Source organism: Rhinolophus sinicus, chromosome 8 (genome assembly GCF_057876585.1).
Source record: "Rhinolophus sinicus isolate RSI-liver-muscle chromosome 8, RSI-T2T, whole genome shotgun sequence".
NCBI classification, from domain to species: domain Eukaryota; kingdom Metazoa; phylum Chordata; class Mammalia; order Chiroptera; family Rhinolophidae; genus Rhinolophus; species Rhinolophus sinicus.
Genome location: NC_142508.1, coordinates 60,595,709 through 60,608,453, shown reverse-complemented (window position 1 = coordinate 60,608,453; position 12,745 = coordinate 60,595,709). Strand labels below are relative to the sequence as shown.

Below are 12,745 nucleotides of genomic sequence, written 5' to 3'. Positions count from 1 at the left end.
ACATTTCTATTGCTTTGTACAGACAATATTTATTTATATTTAATCACATATTTACCCTTTCTAGTACTCTTCATTCCTTCATGCATTTCCATATTTCCACCTAGGATCATTTATTTCTCTTTTGTCTGAAGATTTTAAGATTCCTTTTGTGCAAGTCTGATGGTGAAAAATTCTGTCAGCTTTTCTTTATCTGAAAACATCTTTATTTTAAAGGCTATATTCATTAGGTATAAAATTTCTATGTTGGCAGTTTTTCTCACACTAGAACTTTAAATATGTCTTTTCACTGTCTTCTGGCTTCCATCATTTCTGATGACAAGCCAACAATCAGTCTTAGTACAACACAGTACAATGATCAAAATGAGGAAATTGACAACAAAATATTATTTAACTTACAAGTCTTATTCAAATCTCACCAATTCTCCCATCAATATTCTTTAGAGCAAAATAAAAAAATAACCTGGTCCAGGATCCAATCCAGGATCACACACTGCATTTCGTTTTCATGTCTCTTTAGTCTCCTTTAATCTGGAACAGTTCCATACTCTTTTTATCTTTCACGAGAGCAAGCTGGCCAGTTATTAATATTTTGTAGGATGTCCCTCAGTTTGGGTTTGTCTGATGTTTCCTCATGACTAGATTCAGGCTATGCATTTTTGACGGGAATACCACAAAAAGGCAGTTGTGTCCTCAATGCATTACATCAGGAGGCATGTGATGTCCATTTGTCCCATTCCATGTGATTAAGCTGTGTCTGCCAGGTTTCTCCTTGGTAAATTCCATTTTTTCTCTCTCTGTGTGGTTAGCAAGTAATTTGCGGGGAGGTACTTTGAGAATATGTAAGTACCTTGTTCTCAAAACACACACACACACACGCACACACACACGCACACACACGCACACACAAACCAAAATCCCAAAATGTTCAGACTAGTTTTATCACCTATTGATGTTCCTTTCCTGAGGAATTATTACTACGGCTGTTGTCAAATGATTTTTGAATTCCATAATTCCTTTTACAATTACTAGTTGGAAGTCCATCAAAGGCCGTTTTGACAGAATTCCATCTACTTCTCATTTATCTCTGTTCTTAAAGCCTTGCCCTTTAGGGCTTCCCACTGACGTCCTGGTAGTTCACTGGGGTCTCTTCTTTTGAGATCTTGAACTCTCATCTTTATCTTCTCAGCACTGTGATTCTGCAGAAGCTCTGCCCTGCTTTAAGAGGTTTGGGTTTAGCTTTTTAGGTTCCCATCTTGTAAAACTTCAGACTTCAGTAAATGGTGTGAAACCCTAACATATTTTTGAGGTCCCTCAAACCTTCAATTTTGTCACTCTAGGCTGTGAGACTATTAACAAAAAAACCCAAAAAAACAAAAACCCCTGCTAATTTCTCTTGTCCCACCTGAAGTCTTCTGCCTGGGGAAAACCTGCATCCTCAGCCTCGTGCCAGAGCTGGCAGATGAAAATGGCTGCAGACTGTCAGTTTGGCTCTTCTTGGTTCTCCCTTCTTCACAATCTTAACTCCCCTGGTTACTGGTGCTTCTACAACTCTTAAACCACAAAAATCATCCGTTTCACTGGTTTTACTGGTTGTTATCACTGGGAACATTAATCAGCTACAACCTACTCTATCCTACCCAGAAGTGGAAGGTCTACATTTTTCTTTTTGAGGACTGCATAATATTGCAACATATGGGTGTCTCATTTTAAAATTTAACCTCTGCTCTAATTATAGTTTAGTTTCTCATCACTATAAAGACTGTTATAATAATCATCCTTGTAGGTATACCAATATACATGAATTAAATTATTTTTATAGGATAAATTTATGGAAATAGATCAGAGGGTATGATGAACAATTTTCATAGGTATTGCCAAATAGCTCTCTAGAAAGACCTCACACTAGTCTGAGCTGAGCGTAAATGCCTAATAAATGGCCACAACAAAGGTATTCTGACTCTATCCTTCTCAGAGGTCTTCCAGCCCTCTCTGTTCCAGCCTCAGCCTTCTCTGGTGAGTGGACCAGGAAACCCACACATCTGGTTTGTGGAACGGGGCAGCCCTGCCAGGGCCCTTGTCTTGTCTCGGTACCAGCAGCTGATGGGGGATGGCCCCACCTTCCTGTTGAGTAAGCAAGAAGGGGCTCCCCCAACCTATGGTTTGAGGTGAACACCTGCTTCCTGGCAGAGATAGACCCCGCCCAGAATGCCGCACGCCTTACCGTGGGCAATGCCAGCCCTGATGAGGGCACTTCCTACGGCGCCATGTGGTTTTCAGGCCACTATATCTTTGAGGAAGATACCTGTCTGCTCTATCAGCGTGAGTCTGAGGGTGTAGGGTGCTGGGGCCCTTGGTGTGTAGGACTGCAATGAGGCGAGTGACAGTGGGCTTGGGAAGAAAGGTGTAGATGGTGAAGCCCCTTTGGAGGAAGCTTCGGTTGATGGGGGAAGGAGAGAAGGAAGGCTCAAAAGAGTGGACGCTCAAGCTTCTTGATGCGGGAACTGACCAGGAGTATTTGACGATGGACACATCCACCTTAAACCCAGATTTTTATGCCCTGGAAGGAAAGCCCAATCAAGAACACGAAATCGATTCCCTTCCTTTGCTCTGTAGGAAGGTGCATGTGGTAAACTCAGAGCTCATGTTCTGCGGAATAAGCTAAAAGGCTAGCTGTGGGGCAAAGTAGATTCTGGGAGAGGCAAGGGAAGGCCACCGAGGGAGGGAAGAAGAGAGTCTCCAGAGGCCCTGGGAAAGAAGGGGATGCAGCAGGACTATGGGTGGGTCTGAAAGAGGCTGCTGGTGGTGGATGACACCCTGCTTCCCTTCCCTGCCCACCGATGAGATGCAATGTCCAGCTCTCTGGCCACCCCAGCTGAGCCTCTCATCCCAGCCTCTGGCCCTCCCTTCCGTGAATTGTGTGGCCCCAGGACACGAGCCTGACCCTCTGAGGGGCTCCTGGGTCATGAGAGGCCAACATCAGGAAGAGGCGTTCACTGGGGGACCTGGGCATCCCATGGCCAGCTGGCTGCAGCTGCCTCGGGACATGGCAGGGATGTCTGTGACCTGCCAAGGCCTGCACCAGAGCAGGGCCTCGGGTGTTGGCTGCCCCTGCCCTGGGCCAAGGTGAGTACCGAGGACCCAGGGGCTACGCTGCAGTCTTCCTGATGCATCCATCCGGCACTTGGACATTCAGATCACCCCCTGGCTACCCGGAAGGTCAAGACAGGCACTGCTGTGTGTGGCCAAGCACTCCGGCTCTGCCCCTGCCTCCAGGTGAAGCCTGAAGAACATGGTGGGACCAGCTACTCGTGAGGTCCTAACACCCACTTGGTCACTCTTGGCTTCTGTGCTGTCTTGTGCTGAATGCCTGTTTACTTCCTTTGGGGGATACAGCAGAGGGAAGTTACTGGAAGGGTATCTGCTCTTTGTAGGGTGCAGAAGGCTGGACTCGGAGAATCGGACTGAGATGCATAACACGGGAGACATTCTCCTTGGTACAGATCCCCAGACATTGACCTAGAACCTAGGACCCCCTAGGTGGCGAAGACATGACTTTTCCCTGTCAAACTGACCCATTCAACAAATATTTATCGAAGACTAAGTATTTGCCAGGGCAGAGATGGCTGAACATAGTCCAAACACGAGGGAGTCTAGAAGGCTAGGTCAGACACTGAACCAAGGTTTAGAGCGAAAGGACGACTGTGCTAAGGCTCGAAGGACAGGAACACAAACTGCGTGCCGCTCCGAGAGGAGAGGAGCCCTCCCACTGGAGCGTCTGGGAAGTGAGCAGACCAGTCAAGAGCACCTGGGGCTAGTCCTAGCTGTGCCCCCAACTCTCTGTGCCCTGCGGATGAGTCCTCGTCTTGGTCTCAGACCCACCCACCTACTTACCACACCCGTCCAATCTATCTTTGCCCTTATAGAACTGAAGTTGAACTTTTCCATCTGTGAACGGGGCATAACTCAACCTCTAGAAGGATAAAGTGAGCGAGAAAAAGCTCTTAGGAAGGAGGCAGAGTGGTGGGGATAAGCCCATGAAAATGCAGTGTCAGAGGGCTGGGTGGGCCCACCTTTCACCCTGTGCCTCTCTCTCGTGGAGCTGGGACAGACCCTCACTGCGTCACCTACTGCTATGTGGGGCTGCTGTGTGCGCCTCTGCTCTGTGGCCTGGCCCTGGCTGCTCTCTGAGGGAATCGCTGCCCACCGTTCCGAGCCCCTCACCCTAGAGGTTCAGGGAGCAGCCCCCGGTTCCAGGATGCAGGCAGGTGGAAGATGCCAGTGCCCTGCAGTGCAAGGGGCAGAGCCCCAGCAGCTTTCACATCCTCCTAAGAACTGCCCCTGCCCTGGCCTCTCCCTCCTGCCTCCAGCCTTCTTCCTCCGAGTCTGTACCTTTTGTTCTCTCCCAGACTTTTGAGTTTCTCCACAAATACAGGGAATCTGGGAAGACACTGCTGTGCTATGGGTTGTTTGGGGCAAGGAGGTGGGAAGCCAGGACCAAGGCCAACAGCTCCCACGGGAGGCTTGTCCAGTCTGCAGACTGGGGGTCAGGTGAGCCGTCCCCACCTGGAGCCTGGGCTGGGGTTTTAGTTTGGTCACACAATTGCCAAAGTCAGTCTGGCTGGACAGAGGGGAAAGTGTACGACCTTTTGCTGCTAGTTAGCTGTGAAAGCGAGGTCCCTCCCCTTCTCTACACCTCACTCTTCATCCAAGTGGGAGAGTTGGATGGTCTAAGGTTCTCCCCCTTTTGGCTAAACCCCTTTTATTCTTAGTCCCTTTTGAGAACTAATGCCAAATGCCTGAGGATTGAAGTTGGTCAAGGATCTTTTACCAGAAAAATCACAAACACAAATTTGGGGTGTGGCGATTCATTCTGAGATTGCTGATGCTTCTGCAGGGCGGCGTGTTCCCCATTGCTGCTGAGCTCCCCTTGAGGGGCTGAGTGCAGCTGGGCTAGGGAGTCACTTCTCCCTTGTGGGGTCCTGGGAACGGAAACCTGAACCTTGAACCTCACTTCCCACACTTACACCAAAGAGGCAGCTTCTCCAGGACACTCAAAAACACCTGGTGCCAGACTCTTCCCATTCAGGGCTGATAGCTGCCCAGGGCTCCCTATGTAGAGGGGGACCCTAAAGGCCCCCAAACCCTCTGCCCCCTTCCTTGCACTTGTCACTTTCTCCCGGCCTCCACTCTATACCCAGGCCCACCACCTCTTAAGCGACAGCTGCTGAAATGGGTTTGAGGAGTGTGAGAAGAAACCCTGGGTCCCAGGTTACTCTTCTTTCCTCACTGAACATCCATTACTCAAATCCTAGTATGAACATTAGGATTTTAAGAAATCTTTGCTACCGTGCAAATTCATTAAGTTATTACTTTTTTAAACACCCAGATGCAAATTAGCTTTGCTGAGAGGGGAGGAGGTAGAAGAAAAGTCTCAGCAAGGGTGTCACAGCCGTCACTGACCCGAGGACTGGCCAGGCAAGGACTGACTAAAAGGGGACATGGCAGGGCACAGAAAATAAATGCTGTCTAGCTTTGGGCCTAAATGGGAAGGCGGCCACTAGACCAGGCACCATCCATGTGTCGTGTCAATAGGAAGGTTTTAGGTAGGGGGTCTCCCCAGGAAGGAGCCTCAGAACACGGGTTAAACACATTAGTAGGATTCATCATTCTGGACATACCAGCCTGAGAGTCAGAAAACCCCCGATCTGACTTCCATTTCTCCTCTAAAAGTTCCATGATCCTACTCTGCTTGACCTACTTAGCCAAGAATACTAAAAACCTAACAGAAAGCTGTGAGCGCCAGTGAGAAGCTCAGTCAGTGCTCACAGCTTGACATCTACTAGCGGAGCAGGTGGTTGGAGAATCCTCCCAGTCACCACAGAGAAGATTTAACAAGTAAAAACCTGCAAACTCTTTATTAAATTCTCCCGTTTCATCTGTACAGAAAAAAAAATGCACATTATGTTCAGAATCTCAGTAACATCTCAAAATTACACAGCATGAACATGTAAAAACAAGGAACTGCCGGGACTTTTTACATAGAAAGGAAAACCATTTACAAAAGAGGCTTGTTAATTTTAATTTTTTCTTTCTTAAAAAAAAGGGAAAGGTCTAAGATCTCACACAGCGTCTGCTGCGCAGTCTGTTTTCCTTCTCAGACTGACCTGGGAACACTGTGCTGGGAGAAGCTGCTCCATCCAGCGCCCTGCCATCTGACCAGGGGACCTGTTCCAACCACCCTGGCCTAGCATGTCTGGCATAGGGCCTGCTGGACTCTGGGTCCACATGTCAATTCCCCATTAGCGGAAGGCAAAAACAGAACATAGAGGCACTCTCTGAGGTTTCTCCACTGCACGTATGCCAACGTCCCTGCCTGTGTACTGTGGTGGAACGTGGGAAGGGGGAAGGAGGGGAAAGCACTGTCAGGATCCTGTCACCACCAGCCCGAGCAGACTGTCCCACACCGGTGCTCCCAGTGTAAACACTGGGTCTCCACAGTGATCTCACCAGATGGCTTGGGGGGAACTTGTCACTCTGAAGAGTGGGTCTGGGTTTGCTAATGACTTATCTGCTGTCTGAAATCTGGGCAGGAAGGGGGATTCGGCTTTACATCTGATGGCCCTAACATGGGACTCTGGTCCTAGTGGAGAGGAGGACCAAGAGGAGTGGAGAGAGGCGACCAGCCAAAGACAAACGAGAGAGCGAAGCAGGCCAGAACAGCAACTCTGGGCCTTTGGGATCAAAGACCAGTGTGGAGGAGGTTACCGGGGTGAGGCGTGTCCCTAAAGGCCTGGGAGAAACCCAGGGCACGGGAGTGCTGCATTTTACAGAACCACTTAGGTGCTGTCCAAACGGTGAGAAACAAAAGGGATTTTTGAGGTTTTTCACATTCACAAGAATCTGAAATACAAGTAAACATACCAAAATGCACATCATTCAAAAAGCCATATACTTCTTTTTGTTCTATGGCCAAAATTTAGGGTGAATGTGTCAGGCTGGGCTGGCTGGCTACCAAGGGTCCCTATTCTAGCTTCCTTCTCCATATCTGATTACTTAGAATAAGTTATATGTAAAGAACATTTATTTTTTGGTGGGGGCGGGAAGAAATGGGAAGCAAAGGTCTTTTCTCAGAGGAGCTTGAGGCCAGCTAAGAAAGGAGGCCCCACGAAGCAATCTAACTCTCCCCAAGACTCACTACAGAGGGGATCTTTGGGCTGGAAGTAGTATCACAGCCTGGGGGTGGGGAAGATGGGAGACATTTCCAGAAGTCTCCTCTTAGGAAGGCAGAGGAAGTCAGCATATAACTCCCTTTTCATTTTGTCCAATAAAATGTAAATGGATGCTACAGGCCTCTTTACCACTGGATTCTTCTATTACATGATCTCAGGAAATGGGAAGAGATGAGACCTCATCGTAATTTTCTGTTGCATCTTCTAGGAAAGCAGAATCTCCCTCTCCCCACTGGCAGAACTGCTCACTGTCCCCCAGAAGAGTAAGTGCAGGATGTGAGATCGCCAAAGGCCTGCAGTGAATTCAAGCCAACACCCCTCACTATACTAGAATTCCCCTAGTTTCTAAGGATGCACTGGCTCAGAACGAGCTGAGTGGATCTACAGAACTGGCAGAGGGCCTCCAGGGAAAGCAGAGGACTCACGCCTTTGCTATGGCTCCCATGTTGGTGTCTCTTGCCAGCAGGTTTCCCTTGGGACAGCAGCGATAGTAGAGGAAGGCCAGGGACGCACCAGGGTGGTCTCACTCCCAGAGTCTCCATCTCGGGAGATGATGCTCTGGGACAGGGAGCAGTCAGTCTCGTCCCTTACATTTGGACCAGATCTCTGATTTCTCACACGCAGTGCCTCCAGCCCAGGAGACCGACCTCCTGGGCCTCTGGGGTGTTGTGGAGCACTCAGAAGTGGGGTCCCTGAGACACTGGGGACAGCTAAACGGCCAGGAGCGTCACCTGGCTACTGTGATTTCCAGCAAGTGCCTGAGCCTTGGCCCTGGCAAAAAACTCTACCTGCTGCTTAGAGAAGAGATAAATGCCAAAGTCTGTCATCAGCTCCTCCACTTGGGCCCTGGTGTCTTCTTCTTGACTAGTTCTCGAGTACTGATTTACTCATGGCTGAACCATGAGGCCTATGAGCAGTGGTGCCCCAGCACCTGTTTTGTTGTACCTAATGCAGTGCAGAATAGATACCACGGGCTGCAGGTTCAGATGGGGCTGGAACTCTAGGACGTAGAAAACTGCTCAGGACACTGCTTGGACTCTCAAGAACCAGTCATATAAAACTATTCCAAGTAGGATGGGGAAATGCTTTCTGGCAACAAGCAATTGAAGATACTGGCAGTTATCTCTTCTATTCTGACCATTTCTAAAAGTGACAAATGTTTCAAGAATCAAACTCCTTTCCAAACTTTCAGATTTGCTGCAGACAATGAATGGGATTGGTTCTGAGTTCAGAAAGAACAGAAATATCACGACAGATTAAACTGTGAAGTTTTACCTATATTAGGGGGAGACTGCAGAGATGAGAATGGTACCCCCCTCCCGTCGTCAAAAGGTGAACATTCATCCTATCCTGTGAACCACACCCGACACCTCAGTGGGGGCCTGCATTTAGAGAACATCCCTGCTTCTCAACCCCAAGCCACAGTAGTTCACACCATCCAGGTGGGAACCCCTGGAGGTGGACGGCCGGGACCAGCTCAGTTCAGTTCCCACAGCGGTGGTGGTGGGGGGTGCTGCTTGGACTCCAAGTTTCAAGTTTTATGGGATGAAGAATCTCAGGGCAGCTGCTGAGAATCAGGAAGACCCTAAGAGCAGGACTGAGGGGATTAACAACTTAGTGGCTCCCCTTGTGGCTTGCAGTACTCTAGGCTGCGGGGATATACAGCTGGCTTCTGGAACCCACTGCCTCCAGGAAGGGCAGCAAAGAGAAAAGAAAGAAAAAGAAAACCACAGTATTCAAATATACATCAGTCAGATTAGACAAGGAGTACGTTGGATCAACTGATCCACAAACTGACGCACTTTGTATTGAACACATTTCAGGAAAGAAAAACGTTACGTAGGTCCGGCGGCACACAAGGACGGTGGCAAAGGAGGGGCAGAGCAAGGAAGGGCGCCATGGTCTATGCAGACAGTTTTAGGCACGTGATTTATAATACTTTGTGGACATCTAACAGGTTAATAAAATATATATTATATAAATATAACGGCTACTGTACACACCGCCCTCTCGTGCAGCCACTGTGATTCTGCCCCAAACTCAAGACCAGGTGTGCCAGGTAGAACCAGGATGCCTGCACGCCTCCCTCTTTAGACTCCGAGCCTGTCACCTCCAGATTGGAGGCCGAGGGAGGATTGCCAGGAATGTTGCTTCCATTAAGCTCAGACTCTGGAAAGACTGATGAATCACCAAAGTACAACATTTAGCTAATGCCTCCTACAGTGGGTGTATGAAGCAAATGGACAAAAAGGGGGGGGAAAAACGGAGAAAATCCTCCATATTTTAATGTAGTAACTTTCCATGCCCTCTCCACGTAGAGGCAGAAAAGAGTTTGTCTGGGAAGGCGGCCTTGGGCCTGCAGAAAGATCAGGTGGGACTGCCAATCACACCGAGACCATGCTAAATCTTTATAAGCCATTATCTCTGACCTGCATTGTTGCTTGAAAAATAAAGCAAAGTGAATCAATCCCTTGCTCCTCCTTCCTGTCCTGAGCCCCCTCCCTGCCAGTCACTTCCTCCTGGTAGGACTTCTGGAGCTACTGCTACCCCAGCGGGGTCATTCCCAGTGCCATTGAGCCCTGCACTAGCCTGGGATCCTGCTGCCTGGGACTCAGGGGACAGCCTCTTGATGCACATCAGTGGACTGACCAGCGTCTCACATTTTTGGTTCTCCTCCCCAACCCGTCTGCCCTTGGCCTAAGGAGGCTCATGCTTTATTTCACTGAGGTTAGGAGATCACAGAAATACCCATAGCCTTGGGGTCTTGACCAGCAGTGGCTCTATTAGGGTGGGAACTAGACGGCATCACGTTCCAGCAGAAGAAAAGAGGACCCAAAGCAGGCTGGTGAAGTCCATGGCACAGCATGACCCAAAGGTGCTTTTGAGAAATGAGCAAGACATCCCAGTTATAGCATATTGGGGGGGGGGGGGTGTTTCCCCTCTAATGTCCTGCCTTTGTTTTACACAGTCACACAGAAGAAATAACCCCACTGCCCAAATCAAGCCTGGAGGAGATGTGTTACTATATACATTTTTTTCTTTCTTTAAAAATTTCTTTTTTTTGGTGTTTTTTTTTGTTTTTTGTTTTTTTTTTTAAAAATTCATTTGAGTTGCAGGTCAGGTGAGTTGATTCTGGAAGTACTGGTTGTTCCATTGGTATGAGAGAGACTTTTCTACAGGCAGGTAAACCCAAGTTTGCCAACAAAGGCGATAACCCAAGTGGCCAGCTGTGGATGCTGCACAGATGATCGAAGGGAGGGAGACACCACGGACACGGGCGAGTCTGAGATGGGACAATGCAGTGCATACCTGCTGCTGCTCTACCATGGGTGTTGGTGCCACCTCTGAGAAGGACGAAGTGAGTGGGTATGCTATACAGGAGGGCTGTACAAACTGGGCACTGGACAGGTGGTTCCTTTGGTGGTCAAGGTAGCTCTACCTGTCCTTGAGCTCGCGTGTCACTCGTTTGGTGATACGTCCACACATCAGGCCGATCAGGAACAATATACAGATGCTCCCACTGATCACAGAGAGAATGTAGTTCTTTGACGGGGATGTCATCACTTGCATGGCGAGGTCAGAGAAGCCATCTGCCGGGGCTACCTGGAATGACACACAGCAGTATCACCCTCTGCGAGAGAACTGGGCTGGGGGCGGTGCTGGCTCGAACTCGTCCCCCCTCAATTCCTACTTTCATTGACACCATTTCTTTTGGAGAGAGAGGGCAAGGGACAAGAAAGTCAAACACAGAGTTACAAATCTTCTTCCTGATCGTGATATGATATATATCTACTGCACAAGATTAGAAAACACAAATCCAAAGAGGAAGAGTCTCATCAGAGCCTCTGATCACCACCAACCAAGGAATAGCCCTCACATTGAGGACTGGACCCTGGCAAAGGGCTCAACGTGTTAGCAATCATTTAGTCCTCACACCAATCCTCGCAAGTAGATTTTATTACTCCCGTATTATAGATGAAGACCCAGAAGCCCAAGCGGTGGAGGTGGTTTAGTAGATTGCACACGGTCACAGGTTCTTACGTATTCTGATTTATTTTCTTCATCATGTTTGCTCCCTTTTAAAAAAAATTGAAATTGTGCTGTATGCTAATTCTGTGTCTTGACTTGTGTTCACTCACCATTATATCATAAGCATTCCCTTACATCAAACCAAAGTGCAAACATGACTGAACGTGGACTGAACAGACTTCCCATTGTGGACATTACAATGTAACCAGTCTTCATCCTCAATTTCCCTCACTGCTTTCTCAAATGCACCTCTGTGGTAGCCTGCTATGGCAAAGGTTCCCCAGATGCACGCGAGCCTGTTCTTTTGAGTCTCACCTTAGCCTGGGTGCCTGAGAGGTGCTGGCCCAGAGATGTCTGGGTTGCTGCTATGCTCATCCCCGTGTACACAGAACAGAGCAGGAGGCTTCACATTAATTTGAATTCAATGTCAACATTTGCCAACACAAAACAAGCCGTGGAATCACCCTGAAGCAATGCTCAATAGCTCAAAAGTAGAAACCCGTGAGGAAAGAAGACTAATTTAGTGTCTCTGCTGCCTCTTCTAACCAAGGGCCTCAAAGCTGACTTTGTCCCCTTGGAAGAAGGGGCGAGAGGCGTGCTCGCTATTTTGACAGCTATGGTCCCTGACCCATCATGTCTAGCTAGGTATGAACACTTTCTGTGGTCTTTCCCGTTTGCCAGTTACCTTTGACCTTTAAGCACATGGGTGACATGAGGAACTGGTCAAGAAGGGGGGGAACTCTTGTGTTCACTCTCTTCATCTAAGGAATGTCTATCCCAGAGCAGGTAGATACAAAGAGCGTGGATCTAGAAATTTGACTTTTTCACCTTGGGCAAGTCATAATTTCTAAAGCCACGGTTTCCCTTTACCATAAAGTGGGGAAATAATCATTCTACTTACCTTGTAGGGTTTCAAGGTTTAAATGACAATAATATAGCCTTCAAAGTAATTTGTAAACTACAAAGCAATGCCTACATGAGAAGAACTGTTATCATTCTTCTCACTGAGGCTGATTTTTGTAGGAAACTTGCCCTAGCCCAAGTCTGCCTGGTACCACACACTTTCACTAGTGTAGTTCTGATGTCTTTCTGCATCCTATTACTCTCTATGTTCCAGGCTAGCTGAGGACCAGTCTCACATACATACTCTTCTCCTACAGACTGTGTAAAATTAAAAAAACAAGCTAGAAGACAGGAGTGGCTGGATTTCTTCCTTTTCCCATGGAATGATGTCTACGCGTAGTTTCGCTTTACATGGTTGGCTTAAGTCATCCTTCCTTTGGGTGGCTCCCTTTGTAGTGGTGGACTATGGGCAACTGAGGGCCGAAAGCACGGTCCGGGCAAAGCCTTGCAGACACAGACCAATGCAAAGGGACTCCATATGCATAGTGGCTCCAGGCTCATGGACGGCCAAGGAGCTTAGCGGTACACGGACAGATTTTTCAAATGCACTGACAGCCAGTCTCACAAGGACAAGAAGACCAGTG

At 48.3% G+C, this 12,745-nt stretch overlaps 1 protein-coding gene across 1 annotated transcript in view; it reads right to left on the bottom strand.

The window, feature by feature from the left end:
• Positions 1-5,887: 5,887 nt before the first annotated feature.
• Positions 5,888-12,745, bottom strand: part of GLG1 (golgi glycoprotein 1) — a 103,969-nt gene continuing 97,111 nt past the window's right edge. Inside the window, exon 26 of the mRNA XM_019710346.3 lies at positions 5,888-10,832. Within this exon, the coding sequence (XP_019565905.3) occupies positions 10,665-10,832 (168 nt within the window). The 3' untranslated portion in view covers positions 5,888-10,664. The remainder of the gene's footprint in view (positions 10,833-12,745) is intronic.